General features: G+C 44.2%; 1 protein-coding gene across 5 annotated transcripts in view; it reads left to right on the top strand.

The window, feature by feature from the left end:
- Window positions 1–24,212, top strand: part of LOC127001509 (ubiquitin carboxyl-terminal hydrolase 48-like) — a 102,616-nt gene that overhangs the window by 22,513 nt on the left and 55,891 nt on the right. For all 5 annotated transcript variants that reach the window (XR_007755318.1, XM_050866118.1, XM_050866139.1 and 2 more), the window contains 4 exons: window positions 918–1,084; window positions 1,747–1,869; window positions 9,229–9,341; window positions 22,820–22,995. Coding sequence is in view for 4 of the 5 variants with exons in the window: in XM_050866118.1 (XP_050722075.1) it covers window positions 918–1,084; window positions 1,747–1,869; window positions 9,229–9,341; window positions 22,820–22,995 (579 nt within the window). In the remaining variant the exon portion in view is untranslated. The remainder of the gene's footprint in view (window positions 1–917; window positions 1,085–1,746; window positions 1,870–9,228; window positions 9,342–22,819; window positions 22,996–24,212) is intronic.

Here is a 24,212-nt window from a genome sequence, read left to right as displayed (position 1 = left end):
AACTGAGCACATTTCAACTTTAAAGGCATTGATGTGTGTGTGCATATCTGTCATGAAATTGATTTTGCCTCACAGCCTTACACTGAGGGCATTCAGATGTGTAGTGATGTCTATAAGTAGGGTCAGGTGAAACAGCCATTGTGGGTCAAAGTGATCAGCGTGGGGAAGACGAAGGAAAGAGGTGATCACCTGCTGCAGGTCGCACACATGGGACAGCATGGCCCCACAACAAGACAGTTTCAGCCTGTCCTTTTTTGTTTAAATTAAATAGAACCACCAGACGTCAAAAAGGACAGACCTAGCAACTGTCACGAAGCGAGGAGTGCAAGATTGCCAAACAATGATTGCCAGTAAATGCTTTTTTTTTTTTCTGGGGTTGGGCAAGCCGGATTGCAATGTTAATGCCTAGCAGGGTGACGAGCTGGATGCTAGGCCTTCATGGGCCGGATATGGTCCGCGGGCTGGAGTTTGCCCGCCCCTGCTCTAAGGACTACTGCAGTGTTACTTCCTTTCCTATTTTCTGCTTATTAAGTACATATTTCACATCTTTATTATACAAGATATGAGTCATTTATGCATTTTGTGTGTTTCCCTTATTTTGAAGTTCATTGTGTTAAGACATGTTAAGCATTTTCCACTCCATTATCATATTACTTTTTTTTTATCAAACTTTTCCAAGGGGGCAGCACCAAGGTATCTGAATTTTTCCTTTCCATATTTTTATATCTTATAACTTCTTAAAATGATTTTTTTTAAAATCAAATATCTATATAGATCCATTAGTTATTGTCTTATGTCATGCAGAATATTTTTATATTTATAAGAAAGTGATCAGTAGTCTGTTTTCTCCCCAGTTTGACCAGATTTGACTGTATTTATGTTCTCTGTTTTGCTCATTAGTGTTTGAACTATTTCAGGCCATGTTGGAGGAATCAGTGCAAAATTGTGAAAGTGGGCGACTGCAGAAGAAGCAGTTAAGTAGTCTTTATCTTGACAAGAAGCGGCCACACCCTGTTCGTGACCCAGGAGTAAAGATATATCTCATATCAAGAGATTTTTATCATCTCTGGAAAAGTTATGTCAGGTAAGATCATTAGTTTTGGCTCATGGATTTGTTTGTGAATGACTGTATTATTATTATGCAAAGGTATGGGATGGGGGGTATTGTGTGTGCATGTGTTCGGGCTGTATTCTCAGAGCTCAATACCATTCACTGCACAATTATGCAACAGACTGTATATACATTGCAACTTTCAAATGATGGAGAAGGTGATCTGGGCACTGTTCACTATATTGCCAGTACTCGTCAAGGCTTTTATTTTCTTATGATGTAAAATATTTCCTGTTTGTGTAAATTATTAGAATGACTCACTTAATTTCAATTTGATTAATTCCTTGAATATATTGGGAAAATCAAAGGATTCAATAAGAACATATATTACTAGTACCTATGTTTATTTCCTTTGTGGTAAAAATTGGGTAGTAGGCTTTCCTTGCAACTCTCAGCTTTTCCAATCTATTTTTAGGGATTATCAGGTGAGAATTGTGTGGCGCTCCCATCGTTTGTAAATACCGTGGCATTGTTGGATGAGGATCAGAGTCCTAATATTTCATCTGTGAATGTGGTTCTTAGTTTCTGTGTTCATGTGGGGTATAGCTTGAACTCATTTGCCCTTTATTCAATGGTTGTACTTTGAAAGTATGAATCTCCTGCCATTGGTGAGCAAACTTGGCCTTGTGTTTCAGAGCCTGTGAGCGCGGGGACATGATAGTAACGCCACCTGAACGTATTGAGAATGCCTCCCTCCTGTGCTCCCATGGTCACCTCCTGTTTCCAGTCATGGTTTTACAGCTCCATGAAATAGCTGAGTGAGTATTATTTCTCTGGTTTTGCATTCCTGTATTATACTTTATTGATTGCTTACAATTTTCAAGTCTAAGGTACTTTCTTAAAAGTTGTTATTGATTTGACATCAGCTTCAGGGAGTAAGTCTCCTGCACAACCTAGAAACTGCTCTCTCCACACTACGACTTTTCTTTTTAATGTTTGCATCTCACATATATTATGTAATACTTGCTTTGTTTTTTTATCATGGAACAGTAGAAGGGCTGTGGATTTGGAGTGTGGAAAAAGTTCAGATTGCATGAAAATATAACCAACTGGATGGATTGAACATTACTAATCCAAGGAAATAGAGAAGTTCTCAGGGAAAGATGGAGCGATTACTGCCCCCCCCCCCTCTCTCTCTCTCTCTCTCTCTCTCTCTCTCTCTCTCTCTCTCTCTCTCTCTCTCTCTCTCTCTCTCTCTCTCTCTATCTCTCTCTCTCTCCCCCGTGAGTGATTCAGATCTCACACGTGAATGTCAAGTCGCCGAAAAACTGGATGGTTGCAACCATCACCTAATCCGCCTAAAGATCAGAACAGACCATGAACTCACCGAAAACACGTCCAAGATTCCAGACTACAAAAGAGCCAATTTTAATTTAAACGTGAGCTGCTAACCCAGACAACTTGGGAACCCATGACCTACACTCCTGTGGACGGAGCGTGGAATGGCTTCAAGAACAAACTCCTGGTGGTAGAGAGAACAACTGTTCCCATGAAGACAAGGAGAACAAATAATGCCACAAGCCCACCATGGATGACTACCCAGGTTCGACGGGCGATTAATTTAAAGAAGAGAAAATACAACTCGCTCAAAGAAAACGGCACTGACGAGGCACGCGAACAATACCATCAAAGCCTCAGAGCTTGCAGAACACTCATTTGCCAGAGTAAACGCGACTATGAAAAGCAAATTGCACGCGAAGCCAAGTCCAACCCGAAAAAGCTCTTCACGTATATAAGAACCAAAAAGAAGACAAAAAGCAATATCGGTCCCTTAAAAGATGAAAGTGACGTACTAACACAGGACAGTAGACAAATGGTTGAAATCCTAAACAGAAACTTCACGTCTGTGTTCACGGTCGAGAATACCCAGTCCGTACCCGAGAGCCCTACCCCACCGATGGGAATCACTCCCCTAGAAATTGGCACAATCGAAGAACGGGATGTGAAGAAGTACCTAGACAAACTCGAGAAGATCATCAGAGACAAACTCGTTAGGTTCCTTGAAGACGACAACATCATTTCCGATGCTCAGCACGGTTTCAGGAACAAGCGCTCATGCTTAACCAATTTATTGGACTTCTTCCAAGGTATCTATGAAAACTGGGATAATCATATCCCCAGCGATGTTATGTATCTAGACTTTTAGAAAACCTTTGACAAAGTGCCACACGAAAGACTCCTCAAGAAACTCAAGTCGGCGGGATTAGGCGGCAATCTGACAGCATGGATCAAGGACTGGCTCACTGGAAGAAAACAACGAGTTGTACTCAACGGACAGGCCTCCGAGTGGCTCCCGGTCACAAGTGGAGTGCCACAGGGGTCAGTGCTGGGACCCATACTTTTCATCATATATATCAACGACCTAGAACTAGGATTGAAATCCAATCTTTCAAAATTTGCCGACAACACAAAGGTGGGTAGGAAGGCCCTCACAACGGCAGACTGCAAAATTATCCAGAGAGACTTGGACCAGATCACTCGGTGGTCAGAAAAATGGCAGATGTCCTTCAACACTGCCAAATGTAAAGTAATGCATATCGGATCCAGAAACAGCAACCACACATACCACATGGGTGGCGAACCACTACATGTTGTGCAAGAGGAAAGAGACCTTGGGGTCACCATCAGCAGTGACTTGAAACAAACAAAACACTGCAAGTCCGCCTGTAAGAAAGCCAATACAATGCTTGGGTTCATGTCGAGGAACTTCGAATACAAGACGCTGGTAGTTATGTTATCCTTGTACAATTCGCTGGTAAGGCCCCACCTGGAATACGCCGTGCAATTCTGGTCTCCTAATTACAGGAAAGACATTGAATTACTTGAGAGAGTACAGCGCCGCGCCACGAAGATGATACCGTCACTGAGGACGAAGCCCTATGAAGAGCGACTCGAGCGACTCAACCTCTTCACGTTGGAAAAGAGACGCCTACGGGGAGACTTGATACAAGTCTTTAAGTATCTGAACAAGCTCAGCAACGTTGATCACTCCAAACTCTTCACGCTACAAACCAACCCGAGAACAAGAAACAACGGAAAAACAATTCAAGCAAAGCGATGCAATACCGACATCGGCAGGAGTTATTTCTCGAATAGAGTTGTTTGCCACTGGAACAGCCTTCCTGCAGAAGTGGTTAGCGCAGAGACCATCAACTCCTTCAAGAAACGCATTGATCGCCACTTTGCTGCATCGGGAGTGAACTGAACGTTCCCAAGAGTAGATACACAAGTGCTTTAATCCTTCCCTGCAAGCCACTCCTATGGCAAACGGATTGATTGAATCACTGAACGCAGGCAGCCTAGTAATGAGCCAACAGGCTTTCTGCTGCCTGCTAGTCCATGTTTCCATGTTTTCCTCCTCCTCCTCCTCCTCACACAAACCTCATGGATCACAGTGTATCCCCCTACACTATGGCCTTTGTTTACTTATTGGAGATTTTCGTTTATTGTGTCTTGGAACTGAAAAGAAAGGGAAAAAAAATATACCGAAGTTGTGTTTTTATACTTTACTTATTATTATTCTTTTTATATCTGACATATTTCCTGGGAACAAGTTCGGTCCATTTTCTCTCTTCCGTTTGTCTGGGTATTTTTTTTTTCCATCCTTTTTAAGACTACTGGGAGGCTGTCCTTGGCTGACGTTTTCCTTTGTTTTCTGGAGGTTTCTCCACCATTTTTCTCCTTGCTGCTGCCTCGTCACCCTTCCCTGTACCCTTCCACTTCCCTTTGATTCATTTCTCTTCCTTATTCTCCTTCCCTTTCCACATTCCCTGCTGCCTCTCTTGTACACGTTCCCTATCTTTCCCTTTTTTTAATCTCCTCTTACTACTACTCTACGTTTTTTATTCTTCTGGAACGACTCCCTTATGCAAAGAAAAAAAAATCTAATATGCGGTATGCGAGTGGTCCAGTCTGAAATTGGTCGTTGTGAACCCCCACATATTATAGGCTGAAGCGGAGAAAGTTATGTATCCAGTTGAAAATAATAGATTTATATAAAGATCAGTAGCAAGAAGTAGGTGAGGAAGGAAACAAAATAAATGGACACTAAGAACTGAAGGGCAGGGAGATGTTGCAGAACGTTGTAGCAGAACTATCGGAAGCGGAATGCTCTCTCGGTCACTGCATCGTCCTGCTTATCCATGAAGCGGTGTCTTATTTGTGACTCAGCGCCGCTATGAATTGTAACAGTTTGTGTTCCCGTGCGTGCGTGTGGCATTCATCACCCACAGTCCAGTCATGTACTGAACTCGTGATCGTTAGTCAGTACCCTCCTGGAAGTATAATTTTGAACTCATTTGATTTTTTTTGGGGTACGACTGAGACACGCCTAACATCCTCATCCACCTTGCTGAACAGGGGGCAGAAAACACTTGTCAAGGAAAAGAACAGTCGGCCTGAGCAGGACCTGTCGGGCGATAGTCAAGAACGTTATCCATTACACCACGGAGCTCTGTTTTTTTTTTTGTGTGTGTGTGTTCTCATTTCATAATCATTTATATATATACACTCACGCACATAAAGTCAACCATCACACACACACACACACACACACACACACCGTGGCTGCCCGGCCCCTACAGGCTCCCTCAGGTGAGGCCAAATCAATGGTTCCCTGCAACCCTTTACATTCCAAAAACGACCAATCCGATTACGAGTCTCCCCCGGGAGCATTGGGGGAAGGGAGAGCGCGCGTGGGTGTGGGAAACCTTTCTTATCTGAAGGGATCGACTCGTTTCACCTGTCTTCGTTCAGGGTTTGCCGCGCCCACGACCCCCATACCTACTGTTAAGCTGGGTAAGGGATAGATTACACAGGCCAGGGATGGTGATGTGCTAACACGAAATCTGTGCTTGGGACTAGTGTAGAGATGCTTTCTGCGGAGTTAGGTGAGGCCAGGTGTAGCCGTAGGTATGAATGTGGTATGGCACGTAAGGTGACAGGTATCGGCTTCCTCTCAGCATAGGCATGGGGAGGGGGCAGGGAAAAAAAGAGCGGCGATAAATATTGCCAACACGGCCCACGTCTGTCAAGGTAGGGCGCCCCTGCCCACCTGAACTACATGAATAATTCCAGGCGGAGGCTGCACCCGTCACGACCCGCCCCGCCTCCACCCCCGCCTCACTCCTCACTGTATTTATTTTATTTAATCTTGTGTATATATACTCTCTCTCTCTCTCTCTCTCTCTCTCTCTCTCTCTCTCTCTCTCTCTCTCTCTCTCTCTCTCTCTCTCTCTCTCTCTCTCTCTCTCACACACATTTTTACGCCACTGATAAATCTCATGGATTGAAAAATCTGATCTTGGTTGTTACTGATTGTTTTCGCTTAATTAAGGTGAGTGCTTGAGAGAGAGAGAGAGAGATTGGGATATTTGACATTAGAGATCTGAATAGCCTGAAGAACGCAAGGGAGGGCCGTGATACAGAGTAGGCGTTGTAGATACGAGGATATGTGTAGCTTGGGTGGAGCAAGCGTTAAGCGTTGAAGATTGGGATAAACAATGTAGAAGTGAAGCGGTAAAAAAAGGCGTTTAGGAGAGAGAGAGAGAGAGAGAGAGAGAGAGAGTTTGTGTGTGCGTGCGTGCGTGCGTGCTTGATGCTGGGTCGATGCTGCAGCTTTAGCACACGCCACAAAAACGACTTGATAATGTGATTCCCAGGTCACACTTTTTCTTCGAGGGATGAGGTGGAAAGTTAATTTCCTATCCACCTCACTTTCTTTTCTCTTAGTGTGTGTGTGTGTGTGTGTGTGTGTGCGTGTGTGCGTGTGTGTGTGTGTGTGTCGGGAGGCGGAGGAGATTTATTTCCTTCCTGCTTCGTACTTAATAATTTCATCGCCTTTAATTCTTTTCATTCTTTTCTTCGTCTCCGTCCTCCTCCTCGTCCTCTTCGTTTTATCTTCACTATATCATTTCAGCAACATTATTGTTTAAACCTCATATAACACAGCACTTTTCTCTTTATCGTTCACCTTTATTTTCGTCGTTCCGTTTTCGTCTTTCTTTATCTTCAATTCCCGTAATGCTTCTCCTCTCTTTTGTATCCTTATCTCTCCTTTACGCTGCGCTTCAGCTTCCTATACTCTCTCTCTCTCTCTCTCTCTCTCTCTCTCTCTCTCTCTCTCTCTCTCTCTCTCTCTCTCTCTCTCTCTCTCTCTCCTCCCTCCTCCTCCTCCTCCTCCTCCTCCTCCTCCTCCTCCCCCAGTCATCCTTTCTCCTCCCTTCCTGCGCCATCCATCTTGTGCGAGCGTTCAGTAGAAACGTTTTTATCCCCACTTGGAAAACGTTTTTATCCCAAGCTCGTCTCCCCCACATCGCCCTCCCATCCTCCTTCCTTCACCCCTCGCCCTTGCCCTCGCCTCCTCCTTTCCTTGCCTCCATCTCTTTCCTTTCCTCCTGCGCTGCTTTCCTTCATCACCACCACCCTTTCACCCCCTTCTCGCTCCCCCTCTCTGTGTCTCTTTGTTTGTTTGTCTGTCCGTTTGTCTGTGTATGTTTTATTTTTATTTTTCTTGTCTATGTTGTGCAGTATTTCGTGTAACTTTATTGCCTTTCCTGCTTTGTCTATCTTTTACCCCATAACTTTAATGCTTTTGTAGTTAGTTATGTTTACTATCTACTTTTCTCCTCTTGCCTCTCGCTTCCTCCTACTCATCCTTAGCCTTTGCCGTCGTCACATGCGCACCCAGCAATCCACCACTCTCCCTCCCCCCCTCCCTCTCCTCTCCCCCCCACTCTCCTCTCCCAGTGCCCCTCCATTCTTCCTTCCATCGCCCCTGCTGTTCCTCCCTTCCGGAGAATAATGGAGGGAGAGACGTACGGTATTTGTTATATCCCAAATTAGCGGACTAATCACTCAGGGTGCAAAGATGGCAGTGCGACTATGTGCGTACTGCCATGGGAGGGGTGGAGGGGCGGAGGGATGGGCGTAGAGTGGAGAGAGATGTATGATGAAAGAGTAAAAGAGAGATAATAGAGGATATATTCTGATGCAGTGAAAGTAGCGCTCGGGAGATAAAAAACAAGAAGTATTATTGTAAAAGAGACCCCACCCCCTTTTTTTGGTTGGTGTTCCTCTTCCTTACATCGTCCACCCAAATCACATCTCCCCTTTCCCTTCTCCTTCTCTTCCTCCACTTTCTTTTACCTCCCTAGTTGTGTATAGTGAGAAACCCCACCCCGTTTTTTTTGGTTGGTGTTTCTCTTCCTTACATCGTCCACCCAACTCACCATCTCCCCTTTCCCTTCTCCTTCTCTTCCTCCACTTTCTTTTACCTCCCTAGTTGTGTATAGTGAGAAACCCCACCCCCTTTTTTTTGGTTTGTGTTTCTCCTCTCCTTATATCGTCCAGCCAGTTCGCCATTTCCCCTTTCCCTTCTTCTCTTCCTCCACTTCCTTCTTCCTCCCTAGTTGTGTATAGTGAGAACCCCCCCCCCCCCCTTTTATTTGTTGTGTTATCTTGTTCCCCTTCTCCTTCCCTATCTCCTTCACCCATTTTATCTCCTCATTCCCTCTCCTTTTGCCCTCTCTTCCTTTTCGTATCTCCTCTCTTTCCTTTCTCCTCCATTACCCCTCTCCTTTTCCTGTCTACCTTTCTCCTCTCAACTTCCTCTTTCCTCCTCGCTTTTCCCCTTCTCTTTTCTTCCACGTACTTATTTCCTCTCCTCTCCTCATCGCCAAGTTTTCTCTTTTCATTCCACCCCTTGTTCTTTATCCTTTCTTCCCATTTTCCTTTCTTTTCTTTTCCAGTTTCCCTTTCCTCTTCCTGTCAACCTCTCCTCTTCTTTTTTCCTCCCCTCTTCCCCTTCTCTTCCAAGTTTTTACCCATTCCCTCTCCTCTCCCCTCTCTCTCTCTTTTCTCTTTTCCTTCTCGTCTACACTATCGCTACTCCATGCAGCCATCCTTTTCCTTTTCTCAGATTTCTCGCTTTCCCTGTCATTTTTTCCCCTCTCTTCTCGTTTCTTTTCTCGCTTCCTTCTTGTCTCAGTTTTCCTCTACTCCAAGTCTCCAACCATCCTTTTCCTTTTCCCTCACTTCTCTTGCTTCTCTCGTCCTTTCTGCTGCCACTCTATATTGATGCGGACGTGTGAGTGTAGCGGTACTCTTGGTTGTTGCAGACACGCGGTGCTGTTGTGGGAGGAGGAGTGGACCATACTGAAGGACCTCTACCAACCGGACCACGTCGTCACCGCCTACTTCAGCGAGGGGGGCTGCCTGATGACCGAGCCTGGTGAGTGTTGAAGTGTGTGTGTGTGTGTGTGTGTGTGTGTGTGTGTGTGTGTGTGTTAGATAGATAGATGATATATTTAGGTAGAGAACACTTAGCTTGGTATTCTAAGACACATTCGCTTCTCACATCAGCTATTTCCAAAGGTTAAAGATGGGATCAATTGGGTTCAAATGAGTTTTTTTAGGTTCACGGTACAGAGGAAGGGTCAAACTACCACCAGGGCCATAAAACTACTCCTGGAAATGCCTAAAACTCCTACGAAAGCCGTGTTAAATATGTGAACTTGAGGGACGAAATGTTTAGTAATACGGCTCTTAGAAATCAGTTTAAAAAAGATCAGCGAATAGAAAATCATGTGGTTTAGTAAAAAGACAAATATTTTCTATCGTTTCAGAATTTATGGGGTAAACTAAGTAAAACAAAATGAATACACAGTTGCTTGAAAAAACAACAACAACACTGTGATATAAGGATGGAAAAGCGTCCCCTGCAACCCTTGACACCACATCAGACACTTGGAAATAGGATGTATGGCGAAAGGAATGAATAGTGAAGGATTTTGTGAATGTAATAAATGAATGAGGGAAGGAAGGTACATGGGAGGGACAACTGGGGTGGGTGGAGTGAGGAAGAGGGTGAGGGAGAGGGAAGGAGGGATCGGATGAAGGAGGGAGGGAAGGATGGGGAGAGGGAGGGAGGGAAGGACGGGGAGAGGGAGGGGGGGAAGGACGGGGAGAGGAAGGGAGGGAAGGACGGGGAGTGGGAGGGAGGGAAGGATGGTGGGGCCGCCCAACTTGCGACAAACTTGGGAACACTTTTTGTCCATTTCCTCTTCCTCTCCATCACCCAGCGTTCTCTGTGTTTCTGAGAGAGAGAGAGAGAGAGAGAGAGAGAGAGAGAGAGAGAGAGAGAGAGAGAGAGAGAATTCTTTACCTCAAATCTTGATCATACAAGCTTTAAATGATTGAAAAGAAAAGCTACCTTGATTAAAATTGATGGGCTAGTCTGTTTAATATCATAGCAGTATCTTTTGTGATTAAAACAAAAAAGTGGTGCTCGTCGTGAAATATTCATACACGATCCTGAAATGTAAAAAAAAAAAAAAAGGAAAAGAAAAGAGAGAAACTGTTCAAGCACTGACGAAATAATATTTGGACTGAAAAGGAAGTGGAGGGAAAGAATGAAAAGGATAAGAATGAAGGAGAGGAGACAGTGGATAGGGAGGAGGAGGAGGAGGAGGAGGCAGGCAGGCAGGGGTCCAGTGCTCCCCTTCCCCCCCTTCCCCCCATAGCTCGCAGTAGATAATTTAGGAGGTTGGGAGCGAAACATTTGTTGGCAACTTGTAGTGGTGATGCCACGGAGACCCAACCAGGTGATAGGACGAGATGGGGGGGGGTAGGAGGTTGTTGTTGTTGTTGTTGGTGGTGGTGGTGGTGGTGTTGAAGAAGAAGAAGAAGAAGAAGAAGAAGAAGAAGAAGAAATGTAGAAAATAATACTAATAAGAAGAAAAAAATAGAGAAGGAAACTGTTAAAAATGATCGTCAGGGAGGAGCTCCATACGGACACACTGAAATATTGTAGCGGAAAGAAAAAACTGCAAAGAATAAGATAATTTCAAAGCATTTTCCTTTCTTTCATGACCTCTAGTTTTCTGTATCCCTTCTTCCCCTCATCAGACCATTCCAAAACGACCTTTCTAAAACGAGTCGTTGTGGGACGTTTCTTAATATCGTTCAATTCCAGTGCGAAGAAAGAAACACTGAATCTGCAATATTAAATGTGAGGAACTGGTAGTGAACATTGAATGCTGTTTTCTTTTGTCTTCTCTTCCATCTCCCTATCATTGTATTCTCTTTAATCCTTCTATCATTCATCAGTTTCCTTTCCCCTCGGTCGTAATATATATAAAAAAAGCACAAATAAATTAAAGTAGGCTAACCAGAAAAAGTGGGGGATTATAAATCTAAGTGGAATGCTTGAGATGAGGTTTTATCACGATTGTTTTCCTTCACTTCGGTTGGTGTTAACTGTAGGTCGCTCCAAATTTTTACCTCCCCTGAAGGAGTCTCTTAAAATTGCTCGAACCTTTTGCCGCCGCCTCCTCTACTTTCCTTTCTCGTAGCATGACCGATTTGCTTCGTCTTTCACTCTTTTTCTTTATCGGTTATTACCACGATTTGCTTCCTCTCACGTTTATTTTTTTTTCGATTATCACCTACCACGTGGTCCCATGCTTTCATGTATCACGCTCTCAAAATACATTCATTCAATAAGTGTGTTTGTAATTAAAAATGTGAATGTTTTATTATCTCTGCATGCGCGACGATTCTACTGCAAGAAATTCATATGCGTAACTGTCTTGGGAATATGGACAATTTTCTTTTTTACCCGTAACTGAAAGGCTTGCCAGTGATGCTTCATTGCTTTTGTTTTCTTGGTCTTCAATCCCTTATCTTTTCCGCCAGCTGTATGATTTGCCTTATTCTTTTCCGTCTTCCTCCACATTTCCTTCTCCCGACCATCTTCCTTTCCATCCATTTCTTTGTTCTCCATCCATTCATCCACACTATACTGTTTTCCCAATATTCCAACCTCCCCCTTCACTCCTTCCTTCTTCTCCAATCCTTTCCTCTTCCTTTTGTCTCCTGACCATCTTCCTCTCTTCCTTCCTCTCCTTTCTTTTTTCATTCATTCATTCACCCTCTACCCTGTCCTCCCAATATCCCATCCTCTTTCCTCGTTCCTTCCTCCTCCTCCATCCCTTTCCTCTCCTCCCTTTCTCCTGTTGTTCCCTCCAGGAGGTAACATGAGCATCCCCCATCACGCTCCCTCAAGGATGACTCTTCATTTAATTCGATTCCCCTTGTTCCCCTACCCCCCTCAAACAACCCTTTTCCTTTAGTATTCCCTTCCTTCGCATCCCACTCCACTCCATTCCCTTCCATTCCTTTCTTTTCCTGTTTTTCACCCTCCCTTCCTCGCGCCGTTCCCTCTTTCCTCTCTCCCGTCCCTCCCTCTTCCCTCTCTCCCTTTCACTTGCCTTCCCTCCTCCCTCCTCCTTTCCCTCTTCCCCTCATCCTTCTCATTCCCTTCCGTCTCCTTCCTTCTTCTTTATATTCCCCCCTCTTTCCTGTCCCCTCTTTTTTTTTTTCCCCCTCTGCGGTATACCTCCACTTCCTCATGCTCCTTTTTCTCTCCCTTCTTTCTCTTCCTTCTTTCTTTTCTTCCATGTACATGTTTTCTCATATGCTCCTCATTTCTCTTTTCCCGTCTTTATTTTTTTGTCCTCCTCCTCCTCCTCACACACACACACACACACACACACACACACACACACACACACACACACACACACACACACACACACTTTGTTTTGTCGTTTTCTTGTTTCGTGTCTGTGAGCTTGTAAAGTTTTTGTGTGTTCTGCCTCTTCTGCTTCTGTCTGCTCGTGGAAGTCCTCCTCCTCCTCCTCCTCTTCCCCCGTCGCCTGCTGGTATCTCCGGCCAACGCATTTCTTGTAGTGTTTGCATCGTTTCTTAGTTTATCACAAGTCTGAAGATTCCAAGGCATAAAGGCAGAGGGGAAACAATAGTGGATTTCTGCACAGGAAGATCCTACGTTTATATATATATATATATATATATATATATAAAATATATATATATATATATATATATATATATATATATATATATATATATATATATATATATATCTATATATATATACACACACCTAATAATTGGTGCATGTTTTTTTTGGGGTTGGGAAGGGGGGGGGGAGGGTATTTAGTATATGCGATTTTGGCGTATTAGTTGGGTTTGGTGAATGATTTTTTTGTTCTGAATTGCACGGCTGTGAGAAACTCGTAGTAAATTTATCCGCAGGAAGATCATTGTCAGCTGTTGTTTATGGAGTATCTCTCTGAAAGGCGATGCATCGATTTACTTGGGATTTACTACTGTTCTGATTTTGTCGTTCGTTGTCAAAATAGGTTGAGTGATTTCAATTTATAACAGCAAAAACTTATATGAGTATCTGCAAAGTATGTTACTTATTTCTTGGATAAAGTCTCCTTTGTGTAGAAGGAGGAAGAGGGGATGAGGATGAAGAGAAGGAAGAGGAGGAGGAGGAGTGGAGGAGGAGGAGGAGGAGGAGGAGGAGGAGGAAAGTGGAAAAGGGCCCCCGGCGTGCCACTGGTAAACTGATTACAGAGTGACGGGGGAACTGGCTGAGTTTTCCCCTCCTCAGTCTGATGATAGAGTCGAGTAGGCAACGGCCGGGGCAAGATGGATGGGCTGCGTCGAACTGGCTCGTTAAGGGAGACTCTTTTTGCTCCAACTACTACTACTGCACACTCTTCCTTTCTGCCTACCCCCCTACCCCTCCCACTCCTGTCCCCACGTCTTTTGTCTCCTTCCCTCTACCCTTGCAAATTGTACACTGAAGAAGAGTTAGTTGCAGCGGCAGGATTAAAAGAAGAAGGAGGAACAGCAGGAAGAAGATGAAGATGAAAAAGAAGAGGAGGAGGAGGAAAATGAGATTGGTGTTAGGGATTGATGTGTTGTTGACGGGAAATATCAAAGTAGTGGGTTATGTCAGGCGGTATAAGATGTCACTCGTTCCTGGGGGGCTGCCCTTCTGGCGGTGTTGTGTCAGCCGTTTGTCCCCCGGGAAGGCGTGAGCTCAGCGGTCCTGTCGGGGGCCGCGATGTCACAGGCAAGGCGGGAGAAGGAGTGAGATCGAGGCCTTTTTGTCGGCCACTCGTGTCCCTCCTGATTAATTCTGTTTTGTTTCCTGTGCTACTTTTTTTCTGGTTTTCCTCTTTTCTTGGATCTAACTTTCCATTTGGTGTCATTATTATCAGCCGCGTAAGGGAGATTGTATGATTATGACTGTGAAAAAAATAAAATCCCTAGCATAGTATTCTCTCATTTGGAAAAAAAATGTTTGTTTGTTTGTCTAGTGGCTAACACCGCTTGCGTAGTGCCATACACAGGCGTGGGCAAACAAAAACTCATAAGGGTGGGGGGGGCGAGTCTGGGCATGGCGGGGCAGATCGGGGGGGGGGGGGTGCGGATCGGGGAGAAAGGGATGGGGTCAGGGAGAGGGGGAGGAGGGGGTGAAAACAGGGCGGGGCTGGGCAAGAGCGAGACAGGAGTGGTGGGGGTGGTTGGAGGAGGGAAAGGTGAGGTGTGGCACTTTTGTTTTTAGTATTTCATCTTAAAGTTCATTCATTCTATTTATTAGGATATTTATTTGGTGGGCGGGAGGGCAAATAGAATTATGTATCATCCTTCTTTTCTTCCTCCCTCCCTTTCTCCTCTTTCTCCTCCTCTTTCTCTTTTCCGTCTCTTATTCCTCCTCCTCCTCCTCCTCCTCCTTCCTCACTTTTCCCTCCTTGCCTCCCTTGACATCCGTGCTGTAATGTCCTTTCACGTGCAAAATGGAAGATCTGTATCTCGAGTGAGGGAAGCTGATGGCTCTTTATGTAGGTGATATATATATTTTCTTGTATTCCGATGCTCTCCACGTCCGTCGCCTGTGTGTGTGCGTGTGTGTGTGTGTGTGTATCCATCTGTCGGTCTCTTACAGCCTCATATTTATTAATTTATGCTATTAACAAGTACATGTCTTATTTATGATTGTATTCTTGCCTCTCCTCATTAACAATCTGCATCAACAAACACAGGAACAGTATCTGCCCCACAATCCGCGACGTCGTTTTCTTCCTGTATGATTGTGGGAAAGTTGTCGATTTGAATGGTAAACGGACGGAGGCTTGCAAAACATGAAATTTATGATTATTTAAAAATCACATTCATTGTAACTTATAAGCAACCTGAGAGTTAGTTAAAGCGGTGAATATATATAAAAAAGAATAACTCAGGAAGGAAGTCGATGAGGTGTACAGCATTGTCGTTCCAGAGGAGAAGCAAATGAAAAAATGGTGGATGACTTCAGGCGACAAGCTATTTATTGGTAGGGCCACCATATTTTTTTCACTTATGGGAGACCTCGATTTAGTCTATGATGATGGAAATGAGGGCCTATGCAATGTTGAGCTACAGCGCACGCCCCCAACTCCATAATTATCTCAAAGACACCGCCCGGGATGTCGTACTTTCTATGCATGGCTCCACGCTGACGCAGTAATTTGTCTGCTACACCATTCGCTCTGTTAGTTTCTGAGTAGCATGACTTAATCCGGCGCTGAAGTCTCCCAGTAATGTCTTTTTGTCACCCTAATCTTCGCCGAATGGACATTGTAATATAAGGGCTTTTCGGGGACTGCGACTTCAGGGGCCCCGTGCTTTGATGGGCATGTGGAGGCTTGCTGGATAAATTGTTGGATGCCACCACACCATAACCAGCCTCCCGCACCATAACCAGCCTCCCGCACCATAACCAGCCTCCCGCACCATAACCAGCCTCCCGCACCATAACCAGCCTCCCGCACCATAACCAGCCTCCCGCACCATAACCAGCCTCCCGCACCATAACCAGACTCCCGCACCATAACCAGACTCCCGCACCATAACCAGACTCCCGCACCATAACCAGCCTCCCGCACCATAACCAGCCTCCCGCACCATAACCAGCCTCCCGCACCATAACCAGCCTCCCGCACCATAACCAGCCTCCCGCACCATAACCAGCCTCCCGCACCATAACCAGCCTCCCGCACTGTCTCCTCGTCACCACGGCGTCTCCATCATCCCGTCTTCTGCACCCGTCCTTTTTTTTTTTCGTCTTCAATACCCCCCCACCCCTCTCTCTCTCTCTCTCTCTCTCTCTCTCTCTCTCTCTCTCTCTCTCTCTCTCTCTCCGACGGGCTGAGACGAAGGCGAAAAGTAAAAAAAAAAAAAAAGGTGGAAGATGAAAATTTAATGGGGCGAGGCAGTTTTTGTGCAGCCTGGCGTTGTTGTTGATGTTTGTTGTTGTTTTTGTTGTTGTTGTTGTTGTTGTTGTTTATTTCGATGAGCTGTTAGATGAACATTATGAATTTTGTTGTCCTTTATGTGTTGCTATTTTGGTGGTGTTCATTTTTTTTTTTCAGGGATACCTCAGTCTTTCTGTCTATGTGCCTGTGTCTGTCTATTTATCTGTGTTTCTACCTGTCTGTTTGTCTTTTTAGGTCAAGATTTTATGATCTTTATATTGAATCTACCTGCGCCTTAAGGGTATCTTTAAGAGGCAACCTGTCTTGCAAGAAAGCGATGGTTCCCGTCTGTGCTCCCTCTGATGAAAGATCGATGACCGACTCTGACAGTCAACTGCATTCGCCTCGCGGCTGAGCCAGTATCTATAGCCAGTGATGCAGCACGGCAGCCAAGTGAAATAAACGCGTAGCTGACGCGTAAATGATACGTACCGTCCTTAGTGGTGACTATGTCGTTCACATTTCAAGATTTACCTCACGTCGTAGGTATTAGCATGCCTGACCATGACTTTGTGCTCTATGAATTTTCTACAAATCACTTCAACGGGTTAATGGTTTCGTCTAATCTACGAATTTCATTTCTCGGTTAGGAATAGCAAGGTACAAATTGACCAATCAAAAGGTAATTGGAGGTGAAGAGCGTGGAACTTATCGGAAGGGAGGAAATTAAGTTGCTGATTTTGGTTTCTTAGTTTCTTAGTGTGTGTGTGTATGTGTGTGTGTCATATCTTGACTTTCTCCCAATGATGTTAAACCGATGTAAAGAGCAGCATATTTCAAAAAGATCGAACCCATAACATATCCAATATTTGATCTGACAGCTATAGCGAGGAAGAAGTGAGGCAGCGACATAAGGGGGCGGGGAGCGACTAAGCTTCACCCAGATGCCAGTATGTGACTCCTGAGAAAAGCGCACAGGTTAACGCCATCGGAAGCTATCGCCGTTCTTCTGAATAAGGACAGAAGCGTAATAGTCGGTGCTTGTGAATGCTGCTGTCTTGGAATGTCATGTTCAGCTTTATTGTTCACTATCATCAATTATTCCTTCGTCCTCTTCTTGGAATTAGAATAAAAGATAGAGGAACGCTAGATCGTCCGAAATTGCCTTAAATGGACCATGGTTCTTATATCGCTCCGCACTAAAAAAACGGCTTTCCAGTTCATGGTCTTTAAAATGAGATTTCCTAGAATTTGGTCTTTTAGAAATTTCCTGCCCACCTTGCGTAAAGGATACTGTTGCTCGATGGCAGTCTGTTCTGGCATGGGCAAATTTATACAGTAGCGACTCTTCTGGGCTTATTCTGTCCCTCCTCTGTTGCTTTACTTATTCAATGCCACTGCCGATTCTTTCTATTCCTCCTTTGTAGCTTTACTTAACCAGTGTCACAGCCGATTCTTTTTTACAGCAATGAAGGCAGCTCAAGAGAGAAAAAAAGAAGTAGGTGGTCTTTTTTTTATATAAACGTGGCTGATCGCGTGCGTGTATATATACCTGCCTGTCCTTCATTTGAGCGGTAAATAGTTTTCTTTTTATTCAGTGCAGTTTATATCGGGGAAGTCGGTCATTACCGAACACAAGGTCAATGACCACTGGGACGAAGATGAACATCGAGGCCGCGCGCAATTTAGCTTATTTATCCAGTTTTACTTATTATCTTTATATCGTGTCGGTCAAATTGAAATCCTTTGACGCTCACACTCAATTCTTACCTTCCTCTTACCTTGTTTATTCCTTCATTCACCGCCCTCCTCCTCCTCCCTCCGCCACCCACCATATTTCCTCCCCTCCCTTCTTTCCTTCTTCCTTGAGTCTCCCTGTAGATTTAATCACCGTTTAAGCGACGCATAAATAGCCTCCCGAAGCCTTCCCTCCTGCCTCTCCGTCTGTCTCCCCTCCCCCTCCTGAACCGGCGTCGGCCAGCTGTCATCCTCAACCAACCATTGTGTTTGTTTGTTGCTCTTTTATTTTTTGTCATCCCTGGTCGTTTACTCTCTCTCCATAGCTGTTGTCTACTCATTTTTTCTCACCTCTTCTTGTCTTTAACGTCTTTAAGAAATACCATGACTATTTACCTCTCATTCCGCAAGTTAACTTTTTTCAAGGTTATTGTCATTTTAAGAATTCCTCAGGATCGCGCATTGCTTAGGTAAGACTGCGATAAAAAGGTGATCAAGTGTAATTTCGTGCAAAAGCAGTAGAAATATTTTATTCCTTCTGTATCAGCTGCACCATTCCAACCTTTGTCTTCATTTGATTTTCTTTCTAGTTAAAAAAGGAATAACACTAGAACTTGATTGTCACTGGTCGAGTAGCTTTATAGGGTGATTTAGAACTTCAGAGAGAAAATTAGTCACCTCGAAGTAACCATACACATTGTCATCCCGGTGTACTACAGTAGTTTATTTTGTCTATCCATCTTGTTTATTGGCAGTGTTTTCAACCATTCAAAGGTGTGGGTTGTTTAGTGATTCTCTCTCTCTCTCTCTCTCTCTCTCTCTCTCTCTCTCTCTCTCTCTCTCTCTCTCTCTCTCTCTCTCTCTCTCTCTCTCTCTCTCTCTCTCTCTCTCTCTCTCTCTCTCTCTCTCCACTATTGGTAGTACTTTTGTTCTTAAAGCAACTAATTGAAATGCGTAAAATAGCATCTCTTACCGCAAACATTATAATTTAGGCTCCACACCTACTTCTCCCTTTGAACACCCATGATCGTTATTACGTAAGTCTTGAAATTCCTCCTCTACCCTCTCTCTTCCTCTTTACATCCTTGCTTTCCTCCTTTCCTCTCTTAGCACTCCATCATCCTCCATCTCTCTCCCTCGCTTCCTTCCTCCGTCCTCCCCTCCGTCTCTCCCTCCACTTACCCACCCGTCTCGGTCTACTGGCTTGATCCACCTAGGGTTTTTCTTAAGCCATCCGTCCTTGCGTTCTGAGAAAAAAGCCGGACGTTTAACGACCAAGTGACTGACGTTGATAAAGACCGTGACGACGAAGATTCCCGTTCCTTCCTCCCTTCCTCCCTCCCATCTCTCTCCCCTTCGCTCTCTCCCTCCTTCCCTCTCATTTTCTCCCGTCTTTTCTTCCCTTTTCTCTCCTTTAGCTCTCTCTTCGTTCCGTCACGGTATCCCTCTACCCTCTACAGTCCGTAGCAGATTTCCTTACGATACTGAAGAGATTATGCTGACGAAGGAATAGCAAGAAAAGTTGAAACCGTAGCAAGTGAGAAAGGAGAAAGGGAAAGGAAAGAGGAGGAAATCACGGACATGCCTTGAACACACACACACACACACACACACACACACACACACACACACACACACACACACACACACACAGAGAGAGAGAGAGAGAGAGAGAGAGAGAGAGAGAGAGAGAGAGAGAGAGAGAGAGAGAGAGAGAGAGAGAGAGAGAGAGAGAGAGAGAGACGGGGGATGTAGGGGAGAAAAAAATGGAGGGGGGGGGGGTGCGTAGCGCGGAAGCGGCAAAAGACGAGGGAGAAAGTGAAAGCAGAAATGCGGGAGTGTGTGGCGGATTAGAATATTTTTTTTGCCTTTTAATCTGAAGGAGGCGATGAGGGGACGATGGAGAGAGTGAAAGCCATGAAGGAAATCGGTCTATATGAAACCCAGAAGAGAGGAGAAATCGCGTCTGTGAAGGTAGAAAAAAAAGAATAGTGGGAAGTAGAGCTTTTTAAAGAACACACACACACACACACACACACACACACACACACAGGGGCGGCGTGGAAGACCCAGATCTTTCCTCCATTATAAGGGCGGCCCGCTGGGAGCCCGGGCGGGCGAGGTGATGCATAATGTTAACGCCGCTATTGATTCCCCCGGCCATTAACGGCCCGGCCAGGACCTGAGGTGATGGCTCAAGGAGTGTGTGTGTGTGTGTGTTTGTGTGTGTGTGTGTGTGTGTGTGTGTGCGTATGTGTGTATGTGTGTGTGTGTGTGGCTTCGAGAGGTCGGTGCTTACCAGCATATTTTACAAGGCACAAGCGGGAAAGTTAGATGGCAGTAATCTTTAAGGGGAAGAAAAACCTTGTGTACTTCCTTCTGTATCAGCTGCACCATTCCAACCTTTGTCTTCATTTGATTTTCTTTCTAGTTAAAAAAGGAATAACACTAGAACTTGATTGTCACTGGTCGAGTAGCTTTATAGGGGGTTTTAGAACTCAGAGAGAAAATTAGTCACCTGTTGCTTCTCTTTCCATCTTCTGTCGATATTTTCACCCTGACTGCTTTTCTGAACTTGCTAACTGCATGCCTCCCCCCCCCCTTTCTACTCATGCTTATCCGAATTAACCAGCATTTTCACCCATTCATCCCTCAAGCTGGTAAACTCTGGAACAATTTTCCTTCATCTGTATTTCCTCCTGCCTACGACTTGAATTCTTTCAAGAGGAGTCAGGGGACACTCCCTCCCGAAACTGACCTATCTTTCGGCCACCTCTTTGGATTCTTTTGGCTTTTTTTATTAATGTTTACTTTTTTTGTGCCCTTGAACTGTCTCCTTTGCTGTAAAAAAAAAAAAAAAAAACGAGAAAAATAAGTGTTCGTGGAATTCGTAATATATTGTTTTAACACACACACAAAAAAAAAAAATAACGAAAAATAACTGTATAGTTGATTACAGTGTTGCCATAACTAATTTTTATTTTTTATCTTGGGCTATAAGCGCACGGTATTCATTGTTTGGTGTAGGAATATATGCCCAACACTAGCACCAGCACCATCAGTAATAGTAGTAGTAGTAGTAGTAGTAGTAGTAGTAGTAGCTAAGTGAAGTCAAAGCGCATTATTCCTCATGACTTTGTCTACTTATATGCATACTGAATAATTCTGTCTTTATGGCTGAAGATGCCTTTTCAATCTTTCGTGTTCCGGGAATGCATTAAACTGCGTCCTCACTTGATAGGATTCCTGAAAGCAGCGACTTTTAGGAAGTCAATATGCATATGTGGAGTATCGCCGGACAGAAGGAAAGTGCAATTCTTTCCCAGGTGGAAGGACATTAACATATATGTGAAGGCGACGGCTGAAAGCGACATAAAAAATAATGGCGTGATAACATTTCATCATTTGTACTTACTGAGAACCAAACTACTGTATCGGAACAACGCTCTATACAAGGAGGTCATGGATCATCGGTGTTGTTGTGCATATTGATGTTAGCAGTAAAGCGTTGGAGTGAGTCAAGTGTACGAGGCTTCGTTCCTGTATGATAGAGGGTCGGGAAGGGCGAGCTGAGGCGAGTTATTGATTATTTTGCACTTTTAGAGGCAAGTCTGACGAAAAAGAGGTTGGCGATTAGAATGGAATGGTTAGATATATTTGAGGAATTTAGTAACATTAGAATTACATTAGAGGCCCTTTCTACCATTTCCTTAGCACAGAGGTTTATGCAGTCAGAAAGGTAAAATCCAATGGTGATAGACATTATCTTTTTTTTTAATGTTCATTCGTATGTTTTTAACACATACACACACACACCACACACACACACACACACACACACACACACACACAGAGAGAGAGAGAGAGAGAGAAATCCAAACGTTATTTTTTTCTTAAGATTTAGCTTGAAGAAGAGGTCGTTATGTCTTATTTTATCGTCATAAGTCTTTTGTTGTGGTGATCAAAAGAAGCTTTTTTTTCTGGGGGGGGGGGAGGGGGTCCTCCCTCACTCACACTCTGAGCCATATATAAATATTCACCATGGCACCTGCCCCAGAAAAAGGTGGAAAACACACTTTTTTTTTCTTCGCTATACTCAAACTCCCCGAGGTGCCGTTGTCTTGGTGGCCTCCAGTGGTGGTTTCGGGTGGTGCGGGGCTGGTGGCAGATTCTTTCCTGTGTCACGTATCATGGCTTACTTGTGGTGTCTTGTGGACGTGTATCTTATGTATCCTCGTGCGTTCTTGCATGTTCGTGAGAGAGAGAGAGAGAGAGCACACACACATGTGCTAATTGACGGGCCTTATTTACGCTCGTGGCTGATGTGCACGTGTCAGTGTTTTTTGGCCGTGCCTCCGTGCGGGAGGGGCCGTGAAGTGGCATGGGAACAAATATTATTTAATGAAAGGGATCGGTGTCAGCCATATCTATCAGATTGAAGATTGGGTTATACATTATTGTGTGTGTGTGTGTGTGTGTATATATATATATATATATATATATATATATATATATATATATATATATATATATATATATATATATATATATATATATATATATATATATATATTGCTATTTGAAATTCTTAAAACGATTTAATGCATCGCTTAGCAATCACTGACTGCTGCAGATACTTAGGACGGAAAAGGTGTGGGGTAGGAGAACACTATTTAAGTATCGTCACTTACCCCAAACTACCATCACCACAATTTTCATACCCGTCACACATTCATCAAATTTTCAATGGGATTTTAGCCTCCACAGTTATTCTTCACCCTCACGTCACCTTCACATCTCACACCTATGTACCACACAGTATACATCATATTAACCCACATATTTTGTGTTCCTGCAGTGGTGTGCGAGAGTGGCTGCGTGGAGATGCGGCTTGCCAAGGACTACGAGGAACAGTTTTCCTACGAGCACGAGATCATTCATGTGCGTCAAGTGAACTCCGTCAACGACATACCCCGGCGGGTCGGTGGACGGACGCGGGGCCCAATACAGGCCACGCCTTCCACGAACAACGAGGTGAGTCCTGCCCCTCCCGCCTCTTAGCAAGCCCCAAGCCTGTCCTCGTCACTCCTTAACCCTGCAGTCCTTCCTGACCCAATAATTAGCACCACATCTGACCCGCTTCCTGCCCCCACTTTTTATCTGCAGCCTACAATGATGACATCACCTTGATTCAGCCCCTACTAATTATTTTTACACATCCTGGCCATGCCTCACTATACCTAACATCTGCGACTCATGGGGATCAATAACTTATGTTTTCATCGTTTTGTTCGATTGGAGTGCATATGAATACAACGTGTATTTATCCCCTTTCCCGTGATGCCATAGTTTCTCTCAACTGCGGGGCTGCGATCACCACTGGCAACTGGAGTCGGCAGCAGGCCAGTCGGACAGCTTCAACAATTGGAACGAACGAATGACTTCCCCGAGAATTAATCTTGGAGGTGTTGGCGTGGAGGGGAAAAAGACGGCGGTAAAAAGCGCGGGAGCTCCTCACAATGGACTGAACCGTGGCACCTCGCTCGTTTATCTTTGATAACTGGCTGACTTACTGCCCCGCGCCCTACCTGACCCACACGCTAATTACCCAACCCAAGCACTCCCACAGGTGATCTTAGGCCTCGTGATTGATATTTACTGAACATTTCTTTCATTCATACAATGGAGGACTTAAACCCTGCCGCCATCCTTAAAATGTGTTGCGTTGTGTGGGAATTTACGCCTTCGAATATTTCACTGACAATATTCTTTACCCACGATAAACGACGCTACGCAGGGGACACCTTGAAGGCTGAGGATTAGACGTCAGGGCGGCGGCGGCGCCCCGGCAGCCTCGCACCAGCTGCTCTGACAACGTTCATAGTGAAATTGATGACCGGATGACAAGTTGACGATATTAGAAGCTCTTTATTTGTTTCCTTATATATTGATCCGGAATCTCATTGATAAATTTCCGTTTATTAACTTTTTCCTATTTCTCTATTCGTCTCAGACTCTCAGTGGAGGTTACGTTAAAAAAATGGGAGAAAGGCGTATTATTATTATTATTATTATTATTATTATTATTATTATTATTATTATTATTATTATTATTATTATTATTATTATTATTATTATTATTATTATTTTATTATTATTATTATTATTATTATTATTATTATTATTATTATTATTATTATTATTATTATTATTATTATTAGATTAGGGTTTTGACATGAAAAATATTAGAC

Source organism: Eriocheir sinensis, chromosome 2, assembly GCF_024679095.1.
Source record: "Eriocheir sinensis breed Jianghai 21 chromosome 2, ASM2467909v1, whole genome shotgun sequence".
NCBI lineage: Eukaryota > Metazoa > Arthropoda > Malacostraca > Decapoda > Varunidae > Eriocheir > Eriocheir sinensis.
This window is presented reverse-complemented; position numbering and strand designations above follow the sequence as displayed.